This window comes from Meles meles, chromosome 3 (assembly GCF_922984935.1).
Source record: "Meles meles chromosome 3, mMelMel3.1 paternal haplotype, whole genome shotgun sequence".
Taxonomy (NCBI): Eukaryota; Metazoa; Chordata; class Mammalia; order Carnivora; family Mustelidae; genus Meles; species Meles meles.
The window spans coordinates 143,950,201-143,969,956 of NC_060068.1; the positions used below are offsets into that span (position 1 = coordinate 143,950,201).

The 19,756-nt window shown below is 40.7% G+C and overlaps 1 protein-coding gene across 1 annotated transcript; it reads right to left on the reverse strand.

Moving 5' to 3' along the window:
- Positions 1 to 17,602: 17,602 nt before the first annotated feature.
- Positions 17,603 to 18,060, reverse strand: HSPB3 (heat shock protein family B (small) member 3). The gene has a single exon (XM_045998924.1). The coding sequence runs from the start codon at positions 18,058 to 18,060 to the stop codon at positions 17,608 to 17,610; it is 453 nt and encodes a 150-aa protein (XP_045854880.1). The 3' UTR covers positions 17,603 to 17,607.
- Positions 18,061 to 19,756: the final 1,696 nt, after the last annotated feature.

Below are 19,756 nucleotides of genomic sequence, written 5' to 3' on the forward strand. Positions count from 1 at the left end.
TCATGCATTCTCTATGAAACTGAAAAGGATGGCACATAAAAGTTATTCACTAAGAGTAAATCCAGGCTGTGTTCTAATCACCTTCCATGTATGAGCTTAACCAATCTTTACAACAGCCTTATGAAGCAGCTGGTATTAACATTGATGTTTCATAGATGAGCAAACTGAGGCATAGAGTCTGCATGATCAATAAATGGTAAAGCTGGATTTAGTCAACTGGGCTTCAGAATTCATGCTTTTATTTGTTTTTTTAAAGACTTAATTTATTTATTTAAGAGAGAGAGGGAGAAATCAAGAGATAGAACCCCAGCAGAGGGGGAAAGTCAGAGGGAGAGGGAGAAACTGACTCCCCACTAAGCAGGGAGCCCAAAGTGGAACTTGATCTCAGGACCCTGGGATCACGACCTGACCCCAAGGCAGATGCTTAACTGACTGAGCCCCAGAATTCGTGCTTTTAGTCACTATCTGATACTGCCCTGATTGAATTTCAAGAGCAACAGTGTTGGTAGAAATGGAGATTGTGAGAGACCAGAGCTGGGTGGGAACAGGGCTGATCATGTCAAGTTAAGAGAAGTTCATTGACTAACATCTAATACTTAGAATCACTGGAAAAGCCTCTATAGCTCATTCACTTTTTTCTAAATTATCAGAAATCCTGTGAAATAATCAAATTATGTACTACTATATGAATTTGGAAAGAACTCTGTTAATACATCCCACTGAACTACTGGAATAATTTCTTTGTGTAATATCTAATCATGAGCACAAAAATGAATCAAAAGTTCTCACACTCAGGGCACCTGGGTGGCTCAGTGGGTTAAAGCCTCTGCCTTCGGCTCAGGTCATGGTCCCACGGTCCTGGGATCAAGCCCTGCATCGGGCTCTCTGCTCAGCAGGGAGCCTGCTTCCCTTCCTCTCTCTCTGGCTGCCTCTCTGCCTACCTGTGATCTCTGTCTGTCAAATAAATAAATAAAATCTTTAAAAAAAAAAGTTCTTACACTCGATTGAAAAAGATAATGGTTTCTGGCTCAATAATTTGTTGCTCAAATAATTAGAATACAATTCGTATTATAATAGACAAAGAAGTTTTTCTTTATTGTTGTACAGAAAGATGTGAAAGTTAAGGCCCTGTCCAACTATTAATTATATTTCATCTTACAGCTTTACATTTTATTTCTGTGATCGATTTCAGTCTGAATCCTAAAAAGTCCAAAATAAATAAATGGCCTTCCTGTGTTTTGCCTGTCTACCACTAGAGGACACTATCTAGTCTTGTATGCCTTAGAGTTCTGGTTTGTTTCCCATGTTTATCAGGGAGAGAGGAGGCATGAAAGGAATAGAATGAACAACCTGTTGCAGGTTTGTTATCCTGAAGTCATGGAAAGTAGAAATGAATTTCAAAGCAAACCTGCTGAAACACTTCATCTGATCGTGACCAGTGTTGATTCAGTGCCGACTACTGGCCACAGCATTACGTTCATTTCACAGGTGAGGAAATTGAAGCTCAAGAAAGTCATATACTACCCCCGCCCACCGCAGTCACACAAATGTACAACAGGACTTAATTCAAGCTGGGAATCCACACCGGGATTGAATAAAAAAAGAAAATTTCCATAATGCCACTCACTGATTTCCTGACCCGAGAAGAGGCCCAGGGGAGTTTATTCTTCCTAATAGAGCATCTGGCAGTTGAGTTTGATGATGGGAGGTTACAAGGAATGTAAGATAAATACCAGCAACAACTCCAGATGTCATTTATAGCTAAGTAGAGTCCAACAAAGCAGCCAGCTAGATAGCTTTGCTTTAAATTCCACTTAATCTAATTTGTCCCCACCCTGTTGGCTTAAATGTAGTGTGATAATTTAAGGGGCCAGGTATGACAAGACAGTTTGTTTCATAAAGGAACTGGGTTTCTGCCTTGGTCTGTGGGTGACTGTCAGCAACTACTCTTTTTTGGGGGATCCTGATATAAGTGTATATGCCTGGGAAAGGGGCCATTTTTACATGGAACATTGATGGACCTTGATAGTGTTATTTCTGGCATGAAATTGTGCTGTAATTCATTTTTCCACATACGTAACTGTATTTGGCAGTGATGTGCATTAAATTTATCCCATATACTAAATAATGACTGTTGAAATTGATTGGGCATGCACTTTATGCCATCAGGTTTAGTAAATATCAGTCCCGGTACTGGCCTGAATCTAAACATGTTCACTAAAATCATAATGAGCTTAGGATTATTCATTATAATGCCCATACATTTCCTGGTCTCGGTGCTGTTTAGTAAGCTGTTTATATTATTTTCATATGAGGAAGTGGAAAATGAAATTTCGGTCCCAATTTTACCAATTATGTATATAAAAAGGGCATCTAGATTCATCTGTATGAAACACATCCCCAAGATTAAACCATTTAAATCTTTGTCTCCAAGGATAGGAATAAAGAGCACATAATATCCAACAGTGAGATTCAGGACCAAGACATCTGTTTATTCTATAACCTTAGCCTACCAAGCCATTTCTATATTCAGTCTGTGAAATGTAAAGTCATAGAGCTAAAAAAAAGAAAAAGAAAAAAAATCTGGAAAAAAATAATACAGGGAAACTTGGAAACTTTATATATTTCACACATATTCCAAACACTCATTTCTAACTCATGAGTTAGACATCAGGGAACTTTCAACCTAGAAATGTCTTAGACCCGTATCAGATTTTTAATTTCCCTTCTCCTCTGGTATCTTGGAGCAGCTGTCTTCCCCAAATGAGCCTACTAATATAGATTTATTTTTTGTTTTTGTGGGTTTTTTTTTTTTTACATTTATTTATTTATTTATTTGAGAGAGAGAGCCAGTACAAGCAAGAGGGGCAGAGGGTGAGACTCTCCAGCAGACTCCTCGTTCAGTGTTGGAGCCATATGTGGGGCTTGATCTCAAAACCCTGAGATCAGGGGTGCCTATGTGGCTCGGTGTGTTAGGCCTCTGTCTTCGGCTTTGGTCATGATGTCAGGGTCTTGGACTGGGCCCCACATCAGGCTCTCTGCTCAGCAGGGAGCCTGCTTCCCCCTCTCTCTCTGCCTGCCTCTCTGCCTACTTGTGATCTCTGTCTGTCAAATAAATACATAAAATCTTTAAAAACAAACAAACAAACAAACAAACCCTGAGATCATGACCTGGGCAGAAATCAAGAGTGGACACTTAACCAACTGAGCCACCCAAGCGCCCCGTAGGTTTGTTTTTTAAATTATTCCTTATTCCAATGATAAATAAGCTAGTTAATTCCATTAACTGAAAGCTTCTGAAAGACAGCAACAGCATCTGAGGATATTTACATGTCTCTAGGAGCACAGCCGGTGTGTAGAGCAGATCTATCACAGTATGGGTGGAGGAAGTCGACCCAGGCATGTGCAGGAGACAGACCCAAATACAGTCTATTTTGTTTCCTGGCTTTCCAAGGTCTCAGGCCTTTCTCTGGGGCCTATAATGTATTCTTCCTTATTCAAAGCAACAGCAGTTGTGCTTGACAGAAGCGAGATCCAAGTCATAGCAGATCAGGTGACTCAAAGCGTCAGGATTTCCCATGATGTTGCAGGCAAGCTGTCTGCTGAAGCCATGGTCATCTGAGGCCCTGGAGGATCTACTTTATTGTTGGCAGAAGGCTTCAGTGTCTCACTACCGGGCTGCTCCATAAAGTTACTCATGACATGGCAATAAGTTCTGTGTCAAAATACCCTTTTCCGGGGCACCTGGGTGGTTCAGTGGGTTAAGCCTCTGCCTTTGGTTCAGGTCATGATCTCAGGGTCCTGGGATCGAGCCCCGCATCAGGCTCTCTGCTCGGCGGGAGCCTGCTTCCCCCTCTCTCTCTGCCTGGCTCTCTGCCTACTTGTGATCTCTCTCTCTATCAAATAAATAAATAAAATCTTAAAGAAGAATACCCTTTTGGGGCGCCTGGGTGGCTCAGTAGGTTAAGCCTCTGCCTTCGGCTCAGGTCATGGTCTCAGGGTCCTGGGATCGAGCCCTGCATAGGGCTTTCTGCTCAGCAGGGAGCCTGCTTCCCCCTCTCTCCAGCCTGCCTCTCTGCCTACTTGTGATCTCTGTCAAATAAATAAATAAAATCTTTAAAAAAAAAAAAAAGAATACCCTTTTTCCGTAGAAAGCAGACTCCCTTAATGTTTTAGCCCAGTGTTATAACATTTCAGTCACAGTTATTAGAATAGTTATTGACAGTCACTAAAACAGGACTTCCTATCATTAAGATTCAATGATTCTGTTTCAAACCTCCTTTTTTATATCCAGTTAATGGCTCTCTTCTCTCCCACCTACCGTCCCAACCCCTGCAACAGTATGGGGATGTGTGGGTGTGGCCTGGTTCACCCACACCTATCAGTGTCTTTCCATCACATACGTTGCTGGTGATGGCTGGGGAGGAGGGATAAAGAAGGGAGAACTACCCTAGTGGGACCCAGTGCATTGTCCTTGTGCTTGGTGTGGACAAATGGAGACCTACAATGTCATCTGACAAGTGATTTGTTCCCAAGCAGCAGTTGAAGGTGCTAGGGGGCCCTTATGAGACAGCTTCATTCTCAATTTCAGGCCCAGTTCCTGCACTGCCAGCCTGGTGTCCTATTCCTCTGATATGTACCCCCTCTTCACCCAGTGCTGTGCTTTCCCAGATAAAACCAAAGTTCTAAATGTGATCCACTCACCACAGCCAACTCTTAGGTCTTCAGTTTTATGTAGGCTCCACCTTCTAAATTTCTCAGACTTGGAGTAGGCATAGTCTTGCCCTTGCTGCACCTGGTAGTCTCCCTCTATGCCATCTCTTCCAACGTACTTTTCCTCTACCCTGGCACAGAGGCTGGACAGCGAGCTTAGCAGCTCATAACTGTTCCAATAGGGACTAGCAGGCCCACAAATCTGCAGGTACCCACAAACCTGTGGGCAGTTCTCTTGATAGCTCCCTACGTTGACACTGAGGAGGAGAGGCAACCGAGCCCCACCCCTACCCTTCTTGAGGGGATAAATAGTTCTACATCAGTAATGTACTTCTACAAAAGGCAACAGCCTTCTCCCTCTCAACCTCATCTTCTGTTAGTGAAGTGATGGTGCTGGTTCTGCTTCCTGGTTTCTCTTTGCAGGTCCCGTTGCGGGATGGAGGCCCCAACAGCCACGATCCTAGGAATTAGGAATGTGGGGTTTTTAGCCCCTATGATCTCCAGTTCTGAGCTTTAGGTCAGTCTTAGTCACCAATACTTAGCAGCTGTCACCCATGTTTAACATTAACCATCTTGGATGGTGATGCCTCTCTGGAGTGTGATAAACTTTCCTGGGATGAGGGACCCGATTCAGTATAAAACTATGATACTCCTTGGCAAAACAGAAAGTTTGGTCACCCTACCTCCAAATTTCCATGATTCCAAGCTGAACCTGTAAGTAATTCCTTCCCTATCTTCATTTCTTCTGCTCTGTTCACTAATTATGTTTGCTAATTACATCTAACAGCCCTTGAATCTGTGCCCCCTTTTCTCATTTGGCAACTATCTAAACTTCTGCTAGTCATTCTGAACCTTGGTTTCTCATTGGAAGCACCAAGACAATTTAGAAACTCTGATACCTAGATTCCATCTCCAGAGATGATTTAAACGGTCTGAGTTTGGCTGTGGAAAATTACAAGGTGATTATCCTGTGCATTATCCCACCTGAACTGCTACTACGGACCTTAGTGATCTTCTCAGCTCCACAGTTGTCCTCCTCTCATCCACCCTTGACACTGCAGCCAGAGTTATCTTGCTAAAACACAAAGCAGATCATGTCATGGCCCTGGTTAAAATTCCCCTGTGAGTATTGGGTCTGCCCTGCCTTCTGGTAAAGCTCAAACTCCTTAGTTTCATCCACCATGATCTATGGCAACACCACCCATTGCTCATTTAAAAACTGCTTACTGAGCACCGACTTTAAAATATTTGAGAACCACCACAGAGAGAACAGAGATGGAAATAGGACAAGCATGGTGTATGCCACGCTGATGAGCAGTGAGAAAGGAATGAAGAATACAACTTATTAAAAACTTATCTTTCGGGCACCTGGGTGGCTCAGTGGGTTAAGCCGCTGCCTTGGGCTCAGGTCATGATCTTGGGGTCCTGGGATCGAGTCCCGCATCGGGCTCTCTGCTCAGCAGCGAGCCTGCTTCCCTCTCTCTCTCTCTGCCTGCCTCTCTGTCTACTTGTGATCTCTCTCTGTCAAATAAATAAATAAAATCTTAAAAAAAAAAAAAACTTATCTTTCTATACATAGTTATTTCTTTTCTTTCAGAATGTCTGTCCTGGAAGAGCAATGTACCTCTTTCCCTGGTGTTATATTTAAAACATAACACTGGAATAACGTTTGAAGAAAATAATAGCAGGAATAGAGCAGTTAAAAATAATTATTTGCATGAAAGTAGTTCTCTCTTGTCCCTCAAAGAGGGTGTTATCATCTGCTGGAAAATTACCAGGTCAGCCTATATTTAGTCTAGCTCCTTGGGATATCTATAATTTTGTTAAGTTAACAAACATTAATGAAGTGTCTAAATGATACAGTTCCATTTAAAATTCTACACAGTGCTGTCCTGTTTTCAGTGTCTTATTTTCGTGTGCTGTTTTGGCTCAAGCACTGTGGAGTGGTCAGCATCCTTGGTTCCAGAGTACTAAAGGCTGAGAGGCACCAAGCATAGGTTGAGAACCATTTCCAAATTTGCCCCATCATAAACATTTCAGGGGACAGCAACAATTACAGGTTCAAGTTTTCCCCAACCTCCACCTGATTCAGAATCTGTATCAGAGGAACGTGGAAATCTAAATATTTAAATAAAAGTCCAATGTGATTCTTAAAAACAGACAAATTTAGAAAAAAATAACTAGGCTCTGGATCCCTTTTCCTTCATTGTCGATGTGACCCCAATTGCTTTTAGTCAACCAGAATTTGGGTACAGTCTGAGGTCACTGAGGAGCCCCGACCTGGGCCTCTGCAATGCCAGTGAATAAGGACAAAAGAAATTTATGTCAATAAATGGGATTGACAAGTAAGAGAGAGAAAGAAATATGCACAGTCTACCATCTTACAAGAAATGTTCCAAATGGGAATATTGTCTCCAAAACTTGTGTGCCTTAAATGACTTTTTATTCATTGTACTAAAAAGATTATTCTACAGTTCCTTTCTTATCATAACAAAGCTTTTGATCTTGCTATAGGTGCCCCTTTAGCACCTATGTTTAGCCAACATAGGCTCTTGCATACTAATTCACAGAGCAATGTGAAGTTTTCTAAGACTTGGCTTCAGTGAGAAAAAATATATATACTTGTAGAATTTTAGAAATAACCAAGTAGACCTTAGAGTTGGAGAGTGATATTGATTCACTGATGAAGCTTTTTATTTTTTTAATTGTACGTTTTTGTTTCTTTATAAAAAGTAATGTCAGGATGTATCTAATTAATGTATGTAGAAAACGTGTCCGTGGGACACTTGTAATACATAAAATAATGGCTCTTATTTACTGATACAAGGCATTGTGTAAGTACCTGACATTTTATAGGGTGACCAACCATCCCAGTCTGCTCAGTATGTCCCAATCTTAGCATTCAAAGTTCTATATCTGAAGGACTCCCCTGGCCTGGGCAAAACAGGTGTTGGTCACCTACATTTTCATCTCACTTGCTCTTCAAAACAACCCTATGTGATAGAGACTATAATTATCCCCATTTTACAAATGGGGAAACTGAGGTATAAGGGTGTTATGCAAACTGACCCAAATCACCAGACTCGAAAGTTGCAGAGTTGGAACTCAAACCCCTGTTTTACTACATTTGTAGCAAAGTCTCTCCAAGTCTACTTTGCTAATTACTCTGTTTTTTGCCAGGAAACTACAGCCCTTAGAGGTTCAGTTATTTCTTCCTTGTCCCTGGGATAAAGTTTATTTATGGACTTAGCACCAAAGTAACCTATTTAGAATTTCCTGGCAAATTAAAAATCAGTTTCACAAGAAATTAATTGTATCCCATTCAACAGCGTCAGAGAATTAAAGCCACATCGAGTTCTCTAAGACTTTGAATGTTGCTTGGAAAACTGGGTTTGGAGAGACAAAACAAGAGCACGGGGAAATTCCACCCTCTGGAAGGGCAGTGTTTCAGGAGAATGGCATGTGCCTGACAGCTGCTTTGAGGAGCACAGCAACCCCAGGGTAGCATTTCACAGAGAAAAGTGATGGTGGCTGTGTCATCTAGTCAAGTCCACAGGGGAGGGGAAGAAAGGTGATATGCTTTCAGGCTTGCCATTCAGCCAAGACGGCTCATTTGGTTTTCCTCACTAATGAACTCTCTGAGCTTAAGTGATGTTCTGGGCTGCAGCTACAGTTCAAATTGAAAAATAATTTGCAGTGCACTGAAATTTAGATTTTTGGAAAGTCATTTGTGCTTATTGCATTGTACAGAACCATAACGTCTTGAGATTGTTGGTCCTGAAGTTTCTGATTTCTTTGGGATAACTAGAGATGGGATATGTTCATCAAATGAGTAAAACACTTGGTTTCTGCCAGTATTATAAGATCCTATGTAGGTGCAGCTAGGAGTTTATTTCCAGACACTATGGTGATCGTTTACTAAATGTTACATTTATAGACTTTTTATTCTATTTCTTTTCTAATTATGAAATAATTTGTCCTCTGTATTTCTACAGTGAAATATAAAGACTCTAAAATCCCAATTATATAGTCACTTCTGATATTTTAGATTACCCTTTCATTCTTCTTTCTCTGTGTGTAATAATTATGGCATATCCATATTATGGAGTGCAACACTGCCATTAAAATCATGTCCTAAACAAAACATGTTTACACAGAAATATGCCCACTGAAATTAAAAGTGGGAAATCTGTACAACTTTAGTAACTTGCCTTCCCTCCTTAATTTTACTAAGCATTTTTCCACTCCATTTAATATTTTTCTAGAAGATGGTATTTACTGGTAGTATAGGATTTTATAATATGGATAGACTTTAGTTTGGTTAACAAATGTCTTATATTTTCAATACTGCAGATTAAAGAATGCCTCACAAATTTGGGGGCAAAGTTTTTATTGTCTCATTAGAGTAGATTCTTTAATTCTTGCTCTTCCACTTCAAAAATTACATCAAGAGGCTTAAAACTACCAACAGAAAGATTGTGCTAAATTTATGCTACAGACCAGCACCTATTAATTTAGCTTAGTTTTGTTTTGTTTTTACCATACTCAACGACACAGAAAATCATGTTTTTTGGTCTCAAACACAAACTAGACAAAATCCAAAAAATTGCAAATTTTTTTTAATTCATGAAGGTTTCCTTTTGTTTTCCTGGGGTTTTTTGTTGTTGTTGTTGTTGTCTTCTTCTTTGTTTGTTTAAAAGGGGTCTTTCTCATGCCAAAAGAAGAATACATTTGTGGATACATCATTCAGAGTTCCAGAGGGAAACAAAAGGCATGCTTAGCTTGGATTTTTTAAAGATTTTAAAAAATGTATAATAAAGTATAAATAAAATAAAATGATTTACAGAGAGATGTGGGCAGAGCTGAGGAAACAATAAAGGTGCTGAGGCATTATGGTATTAGGATTATTATGATTTCTGATAAGAAATATATATTTGATCTTCATCCCAGTTTCTGGCGCAGAGCTCCAAAGACCCTTGGAGTTTTCAAAATGTCCACTGCTTCAGAGGTGTCTTTTGTTATGTTAATGTGACTTTTGGAAAGCCCCTAAGTAACCTAAGGATGGGGGCTTGTTGCCAGGAGAGCCAACCGTCTGATTAGAGGGTTGGAACTTTCAGTCCCACCCAGGAACGTCTAAAGAAGGAAGAGTGGCTGAGATTGAGTTCAGTCCCCCATGCCCAGTGATTTAATGAAGCATGCCTATGTAATGAAGCCTCGTAAAAACCGAAAAGGATGTGGTTCAGAGAGTGTCTGGGTTGGTGAACACCTGGAGTCTTGGGGAGAGTGGTGCACCTGGAGAGGTCATGGAAACCCCACACCCTTTCCCCATATCTTGCCCTATGCATCTCTTCCATCTGGCTCTTCTGAATTATAAGCTTTCATAATAAACTGCTCATCAACTAAATAGAATATTTCTCCAAGTTCTATGAGCCCCTCTAGCCAAGGAACTGAACCCACAGAGGGGATCTTTGGAACCTCCAATCTGTAGCCCATCAGTCAGAAGTACAGGTGACAACTTGGTTTTTTGACTCGTGTCTGAAGTGGAAGGAGGAGCGCAGTCTTATAGGACTGAACCCTTGACCTTTGGGATCTGATGTTCTCTCTGGGTAGAGGGTGTTAGAATTGAGTTGAATTGTAAGACACTCAGTTGGTGTCAGAGTTGCTTGGTGGTACTGGAAAAAAAAAACCCTACACATTAAAACTGATGCACAATTGTAGGCACCCAGAGACCAGGAACAGTGGGAAGCCATTACCTTGGTGAGCCTGAAGGAATAAGGGAAGGGAAAATAGAACTACTTTCCCAGTGCGGGAGAGCCAGGGGGAGGGTATGCCTCGCCACCGCTGTATGTCAGAGCAGCCCCTGCCAGCACCTGGAGCTAAAGCAGCACGAGTCAGAGAAAACTACCCCAATATCTTTTTCATTCTATAAGCTGCTCTCTTGCCAGTGCCTACCATTGGATGAATCCAACCAGAAACCAGAGAGCGGTCCTCTGGGGCACAGAACAGGGCTGAAGTGAAATAATCATTCATCCACAATTTTATACCCTCCTAAATATTATCCAAGAATGAAGCAGTGTAAAGACTGAGAATTTTCCACTTACAGACCTTACAGGTGCCTTAGGAAGAGACAGAAACCCAGAAGGAAAACTGTGGAAAATAAGAAACAAAGAGGAGCATATAAATGCCTAAAAAAAATTTTAGTTGTGAGATTTTAGCATCAATAGTTAAATGTAAAACTAAAATTAACAATGGCAGCAAGATGGGGAGGAGGATTCAATGGGTAATAATGACACAAACGTTCTCCAAATGCTCAGGAGAATAGAAATGTTAAAGAATTTTAAGTGTCCACATTTTTATTCTTTTATTAGTTTCCTTCAAACATGTATATTAAACTATACATTTTCTAACAATGTTTAAACTTTAACACATTAAGGATCAAGAGAAAAAAACAAGGAGGTGTAAGCTTAGAAAACTTGATAGTCCAAAGACAGAAAAGGGAAAAAAGCAAAGAGAAATCATGATAAATAAAGACACACAGTAAGAAACACATCCAGGTATTTCATGCAATAAGTAATGGAGTTAAATCTATTTATTAAAAGTCAGATTATCAGACTGTATTTTTTAAATTAAGCTACATGCAACTGCTTCTAAGAAACAAACTTAAGACAAAGCTACATTGAATATATAAGAAAAAAATGTGTCAAAGCATAAAACAAAAAAACGATATTATGGGACAAAAATAACAATCCAAGAAGCATTACATGGAGATAGAGTGGGCCTACATAATAATATAATATAAGACATAATTCATCTGAAATAAATTATAAATGTATAATCACATAACAACATAACCTGGAAATCTAAAAGAAAAAATATGGAAGAGAATTATTTTTTTAATTTTCAATTGTCCTTTCATACTGAAAGTTGGGTTTTTTTTTAAGATTTTATTTATTTATTTGACAGAGAGATCACAAGTAGGCAGAGAGGCAGGCAGAGAGAGAGGGAGGAAGCAAGCTCCCTGCAGAGCAGAAAGCCCGATGCAGGGCTTAATCCCAGGACCCTGGGATCATGACCTGAGCCTAAGACAGAGACTTTAACCCACTGAGCCACCCAGGCACCCCAATACTGAAAGATTTTTAAATGCCAATTTGAATGTTTCTAGTTTCCATAAACAAAAAAAGGAAGAATATTTGAACCAACAAAGTAGCAAAATTAATTATATATATGCATATATATATACATATACTGCAAATAGAAAGTGTACATGTAAATTATTTTCACATATACATGGTATATTTTTTAAAAATAACTATATACCAGGTCATGAAGAAAATCTCAACAAATTACAAAGAATGGGATCATGTAGCCCATTTTATTATACTACAATAGATTTTCATTTTATTTGTCCTTGAAGTTAGAAGACATTAAGAAACAGGATTTTATATTACATATATACATGCATGCTCTTGTGTGTTAAATAATGCTGAGGAAATGTAGAAGAAAACATTTACTTAGAATCATTTATTTTTCAGATTAAAAATACTGTCTCATATCTTCGGGAGGACATCTAATCAACTCAGTTGTTAAGACAGAGAGTTATTTTCAAAATATAATATGTAAGCTTTAATTAGCATACCAAACCAACATTTTTATTCTTTCCAGCTAATTATTTGAGAATCTCTGAAGAGAGCAGTGGTGGCTAGTGAAAAAGAGATTTGTTAAGCTTAAGGAAACGATATGAGGTGTTTTTTTTCCCCTGAGGTTGTATGCCATTTGTGTTTTTTTAAATCTCTTTTTTATATGTGCTAAGGACCACTGACAGCAATTTTCAGACAATCACAAGTAGGTGAGAAGTAAGGCAAGGCCACGTTCAGGATCCCAGTGCGGTTTGGACTGAGGGAGGTCAGTGGGAACTTAAGTCTTCAACTGGAAAGACATTCAGGTTTGAAGCCGATGGCCAAGTAATAATACTTGAGGCACGTTTGTTGCAGAAAGGTGGTTTTATTAAAGCACGGGGACAGTACCCGTACGCAGAAAGAGCTACACTGGAGTCGTGAGGAGTGGCCCATTATATACTTTCAATCTGGGATGGGGTTAGGGAATAATATAAATCTCAAGGGAATTTTGGAAGCAAGGTTTCCAGGACCTTGAGGGGGCTAGCTATTGTTGGGAAAAGGTCATTTATTACTGTCTAATAAAACCTTAGTCATGAAACCCTTCAGATGTATATCGGTGGGTCATATGCTTGGGGAATGATTGCTGATGTGTATCTTGGGGAGTAGAGATAAAGGAAGTTTCCAAAGGAATTTTCACATGTCAAAGTAGACTTTAGGATTCTGGAGGGTCGGGCTAAGATTGCCTTTTGCCCTTAGCAAAGTATTAACATTGAGGCAGCTGAATTCCTAAGGAATGTAACTCTGCCTGTTTCAAGGACTTGTCAATGGGCTGTAAGTAGTAAGGAAATTTAATAATTTTTCTTCTGCCTTTGTTTCGCACATCATAATGACTTCTGGGCTTCCAGGATAAAAATTAGGCAACTTAAAACAAAAACAGGGACGCCTGGGTGGCTCAGCTGGTTAAGCGTCAGCCTTCAGCTCAGGTCATGATCCCAGGGTCCAGGGATCGAGTCTCGCATCGGACTCCCTGCTCAGCCAAGAGTCTGCTTCTCCATCTGCCTGCTGCTCTCTTTGCTTGTGCTCTCTCTCTCTGACAAATGAGTAAATAAAATACTTAAACAAAAACAAAAAGAAATCTTTGATCCGCAATCTACAGGAAAAGAAAAATCCTGGAGAAGTTTAAGAGAATTGCACTTACGCCAATAAATATTAGATAAAAATATAAGATGATATTAGAATCCATAAAATTTGAAGGCAGTCTGGAATACATATGCAGTAGATGCTGTAGGACTATGTGATTTGCCTGGCTCCCCCTTCCCACAGCGCTGATTTGGGGTTGTGGTGGATACAAATCCTGTGTGCCTTTCCATCTGCCTTCTTCTTCCTGAGGGTCTCCCCTGCCTCACAGCCCAGGCTGCTGCCACCAGAGCTGCTGCCAACTCTCCCAAGGTGGCTGGAAGCCACGTTGAAACCCCTGAGCCTGTGTTTCTCACGATGAGTGACCCCTAACCATGCTGAGTCTCCTTTTGCTCTCAGCATGGATGAAACGTCACACTGTGGGGTACGACGTCTGGTTTTCTGAGCTGCCATGAAGGGTTTGGGTGATACACCCCAGAAGTGCAGGAGAGTCTGTTCCCTGTGAGCTAAACCTTGACTAAGGGGTAACAGGAAATAGTAGGGACCACGCAAGCAAATTCCCTCTTTTTTTTTCTTCCCTGTGGATTGCTTTAAGATTTTATTTCTTCCCAAAGATCTTCTGGAGAAGGTCCAGGTGCTAAGGCAACATCCTTGCCAAGAGCCTGATGAGTCTCTTCATAGCTCATCGTCCCGTGGTGGTCAGCACAGTAACACATCACCTCACTTTGCTTCCCGTTTTTTTCTCACCTCTTTCCCCCTATTTCCTCACTTTTACCGTTCTGGGTTTGCACTTCCCAAATAAAGTGTCAGCACTTCAATCCGTGTTTCAGGCTGTATTTTAAGTCTGTCCAAAAGAGCTGTAATAACAGTACTGACTTCACAGGAGTGCTGGATATTTTCCCCTTAGTGCACAGGAGTCACTCTCCACTTTTTTTCCACCCCGCCCCCTGCTCTGGGAGACTGTGGAACCAAATCAACAGGGTGCCCTCGCCCTCCAGCTACTACTTACTGTCCCACTAGTGGGGTGTCCTGGTAGGAGATTAGAAGGATAAAGTATTTTCCTGACACCAGGAAGTCACAGCTGGTGGTCTCCTCCCTCTGGCGATCTTGAGTCCTGAGACCTGCTTCCTCCTCTCATCTCTTTGGACCCAGGGAACAGAACAGCTCCACACAGCTACGCTCAGGCTATACACTATCCCCCGCAACTCTTCTTCACCCTGCCCATTCCTGTGACATCTGTCTCTTTACAAATAAATTATTCAAATTTGAATTATTCTAATTTTGACATTGCTATCTGTTTCCTATTGGGACCAGTACTGAAAAGGAATGGTTAAATTATAATATGTTTTATATGAGTTGGAATAGTGCATAGCCATTACAAATCAACTTACGTTTGTTATAAAAGCAAGAGATGCAATTTAAACACACACACACACACACACACACACACACACACACACACACGAAGTTAAGCAGAATTCTGGAGGAAAACAGAATTCCATCACCAGAAAGGGACTCTAAGGAAGGAACCATTGAGGGGAAAGCAGACAAAGTAAGAGGAATCGATAGAGGATGGTGAAGACCGGGGACAAGAAAGGGCAGAAAACACGATCATGCCAACTGCTGATGGGGCAAAAGGAAGAAACAGCATTAGGACACCCAAGCCCCAAGCGGGAGGCCTGGAGAAATGCTCACTTCTCCAGAGGTGTAGTCAAGGAGAGACACAGGCCTGCCAGCACCTCATCCCAGCAGGTTGATAGAAGGAAATGCCCTGAACTTTGTCCTCTCCTGCCCACCAATCCTCTCTCCAGTCTCTGGCCTCCAGTCAGCACTTCCATTGTCTGAAGCCAGCTGGAAACTAGAGTGATGGCAGCTTGTGGGGGTCAGCCTACTTGGGTTCAGAATGGGGCTGGCGAGGGCGAGGGATGGGTTTGGGTTGGCATGACATGAGGCTGGCAACAGACAGTAACCAGAATGATTGGGGCATCAAACTCCATGCAAATATAATCCTAACTTTGTGAAAAGTGATATATGTATTTATGCATAAGGGAAGACGGAACTAGAAATTTGAAGTAGCAACCTCATAGCAATTAGAGAATTTTTAAAAATTTGTTGTAGGGTTTTGTATATTTTCCAAATCAAAAAATGGTTATATAACACTTTTAAATATACCTTAAGAAAAAATAATGCTAATTGGATGAGGTGGTTATTTTAGTGTTCATTTTTAAAGGAAAAGTTTCTATTGGTTGCTCCTCAAGGTAAGAATTTTACTTCTTGGGGCACCTGGTTGGCTTTGTCGGTTGAGCCTCTGCAGTTGAGCATCTGCCTTCTGCTCTGGTCATGATCTCAGGGTCCTGGGCTCAGCTCCATGTCAGGCTCCCGGCTCAATGCAGAGTCTGCTTGTCCCTCTGCCTCCCCACCCACTTCATGCATCTGCAATCTCTTTCTTATTCTCTCTCTCTCAAATAAATAAATAAAATCTTTAAAAAAAAAAAAAAAGAATTTTACTTCCTGAATTTTCCCAGAAGCAGGATCTTCTCCAGAGTAGGGTTAAGGCTGAATGAGAGGGATGTTTTTATTGATTGGTTTACTCTCAAGCACTACTTTGTTTCCCTACCATCCTGCCAATTATTGAGAAAGAATAATCTAAAGTGGGACAAATGGCATCCCAGCTCTAATCACATTAGATGGAGTCCCATTAATTATGATCGTCTTTGTAATGTAGCAAAGCTGGTCTGTGATATTCACTTTGCCAAACAAAATTTCTTACGATGCACGAACCTCAGTGAATAAGCATTAACATACAGCTTCAAAATCTTTCCAATTTAATTATATTGTAAACACATCTCTCCAATTATGTTTGCTTTCAAAACTTTTTTTTAGAACTGCTTGGTGTCTTTTTCTCTTCCTTCGTGTTTCTTGCGTTGTCACTCGAACAACAAAGCGCTGTGGAGGAGGACAGGGGTGTCGTCAGCGGCCTGCATCCATCCTGGCCCTTTGCACACCCAGCCCTTCTGTTCCCAGCACCATGCATAGGCTCGCCGGCCACACACGTGGGGTGCAGGGTAAAAGTGGCCACTTCCTCCCGAGAAATATTTAGCATGTACAGAATGAGATAGCAAATATTTGGAATGTCACAGACCAGCTGTTGATGGTAATATTCCTAAAGCAAATCCTTAACCTCCATCAGTGTCTCAGCACTTCTCAGCCCCTGTGCAAGCTCTGGCCTGGGAAACTCTACTACCTGCCAGGCTATTTAAAGCTAAGGATTATGCAGAGACAGCAGATGCAGTCTATTTTGCCGTCTTCTAAAATCTAAAATTCTAAGTAGCATCAAAGAATGTAGAGTAAAACTCTTTGAGTCCAGTAATTACACTTTCTAAAGTGGTTTCCTAAACTTAATACAAACTTACAAGAATATGAGTCAACACATAAGTTTGTAACATTGCATAAATATCCACAGAACATATGCTGTTAAAAATACATCAATCCAGCCCTCAGTTTGACTTTTTAAAAATGAGGTACATATTTAGAACTTTTTTTTAAAATAAAATTTACATCTGAAAATTCCAGTATTACATTTAAGGCAGTAACAGCTGTAATGAATCATAAATATATTTCAGGCCCAATTCCTAAGTGCTGTATTTTAACTTTCAGACTCTATATTTACAGATGCCACTTCAATTAAAATTCATTGAAAAGCTTGTCAAAAAAAAGAAAAAGAAAGAAAAGCTTGTCAAGTGAAGGGAATCACAACTTTTTTTTAGCAATATAAAAAGTTTTCATAAAATGGATAAGAAATTCATATGGCTCTTTTGCCATCAAGTATTACAAATGCAGTTTCTGGGACATTTCTTGGAGTAATGAAGAAATAAGTCTGAATCTTCACTAGAATCCGCATTGTCTCCTAAACTGTCAATGTTTCAGGTGTTAGAATAGCATCCCTTTGAGCTATAGAAACATTTAACAATTTTCCTCTCTGAGTAAGAATAACAAACACAACCTCAACATACCAGGAACTACGTTTCTATTTTCAATCTTATAAAAATCATTTCAAATGTGGTTAATACAAATATCCCCTTAGTACCATTGGCTGAACTATAATGTTCCTCCTGCCGTATGAGCAAGAATTGATGAGATTTCACTGAGTCCCAGCTGGATCCTTTACTTCCACCACCAGAATTCCATCGTGACAGAGGACGGCCGACAAATCTTTGGTTTCGATGCCATCTGGCAGTTTATACTGCCGGGTGAAACTTCTTGAGATAAAACCATGCTCATCCATTCTGGTTCCGTGCTGAGCCTTGATCAGCAGCCAGCCTTCGAAGGTCTGAATGATGATATCTTCGGGGAGGAACTGGACCACGTCCAGCAGGATCTGGAAGCGGGATTTGCCTTCTTGGGCCGGCATCTTGGCCTCTGAATCCACCGGAGGAAGCTGGGCCTCCCTGGCTTTTCTCAGGTCCACAGTAGTTGGCCCCGGCAATGCGTACAAAGCGTGGTCCAGCCTGCAGTCTTCCAAGCCTCGAGCTTCAAACTCCTCCTGGTAACGCACTGGAGTCTCAATGAGGTGCCTCAGGATGATTTTTGCCATGGTTGCAGGCAAAACCAGTATCAAACAGCTTCCCTACAGTCTGTGTTCGGTCAGAGGCGAGCCCTTCCGGTTGCCTACTGACTAGATTACCAGTTATAACCCTGCGCAGACGCGACTACTTCATTAGGCCTGAATCATACCACCACACACCCACTCTTGTCTTTTCACACACTCTGACAATGAACAGCTATTTATAGGGCATGGTTCGAAGTTGCATTTAGCACACAGCCCGCTCAAGCTGCCCAGGCAAGGATAGTCCTTACATTCTCAGTTATCCTTGGCAAGTGTGTCTGCTTTGCTTGCCTCAAGAGAAAAAGAGACTCAGAATCAGAAACAGCGATTAAAAAAAAAAAAAATCTCTGAGTGTGTTGTGTGTCTGTCCTTGAACTACAGTGATCTGAGGGACTGTGGCTTCTTAGAACAGTCCAAAGATGTGCACTCATCTTATAAAATGAGCTAAGACTGCATTCGTCCTTGTCCCCAAGTGCAAAGCTGGGAGGGATGAATGTAGCTATAATTGACTAGGAGTTAAGACACACACACAGATACTCAGATCTCAGACATGTGACCAACTCTCACCCCTCTGTTCTATGCATTTTCTTTTCTTTCATCTTTTCATCATTTGTCCTTAAGGGACATCTGAGCCAAGTCTTCTGGGCTCCGATTTATCAAAAATGAGATCACATGACTAAGTTAGATAATGATGTCAAACCTCAGATGGGAGTGGAGGGGGGCAGAGAGTGGGGAACTTAGCAATGGAAATAAAGTCACAGGGGAGAGGAAAATGTTAAAGCATTGAACTATTTGATAGTAAAGCCTGGAAAACTAAGGATTAATCTAGTTGTAGCTCTGCTATTAAAAGGCAAAAGTAAATGACACGCAGTTTTTCTTTTTTTTTTTGACACGCAGTTTCTTAATTATCACACCCTTTATATTCAACTTATATTAAAAAACAAATGAGGCAACTCTATCCATTGCTGAAGAAGGATTTCCAAAACATGCTTAATAAAAAGAAAAATCCAGAACAGCATATAATATGCTACTATTTATGCTTTTTTAGTAAGTAGGTATTTGCTTATATAAATAGAACCTCTCTGGAAGATATGTGGCTGAACACCACAGAACACCACTGCCTCCTGTGATGATATCAGTGGTTGGGAGGCAGGGGCTGGAGGGACACTGACTTTTCACCATAAAACATGTTTGTGCTTTTTATTCCTACAGCATGTGTAAGGTACAAATGCACAAGAAATTTTAAAATGTAAAAAACTTCCACTCCACGGAGATTTGTATTTTCTAGAATGGGTGAAGTCAGGAATACCTTTCCTTAAAAATCATATATCCATTTTCTTAGAATGATAGAAAAATGTCTAAAAAAGCAAGTTTCAGAAAACAGAAAGGAACGACCTCCCTTAGGTCCTTTTTATTACTCTAAAAACCTCTACAGACATTTTGGTATGTACTTAAAGAACATGCCTTAATAATGCTGTTTACACTCAGCTTTTTTGACCTGCACTTTACAAGCTGGTGGCCCTAGAGAGGAACATGTACTCTTTTTTTTTTTTCCTTAAAGATTTTTTTATTTATTTGGGGGAGACAGAGAGAGGAAAAAACGAACAAGCAGGGGGAGGGGCAGAGGGAGGAGACTTCCTGCTGAACAGGGAGCCTGTGGTGCTCCTTCCCAGGACCCCTGGAT

Bases quoted from the DNA above. Each gene is read 5' to 3' on its own strand.
- HSPB3 (XM_045998924.1), bottom strand. From the start codon at position 18,060: ATGGCAAAAATCATCCTGAGGCACCTCATTGAGACTCCAGTGCGTTAC.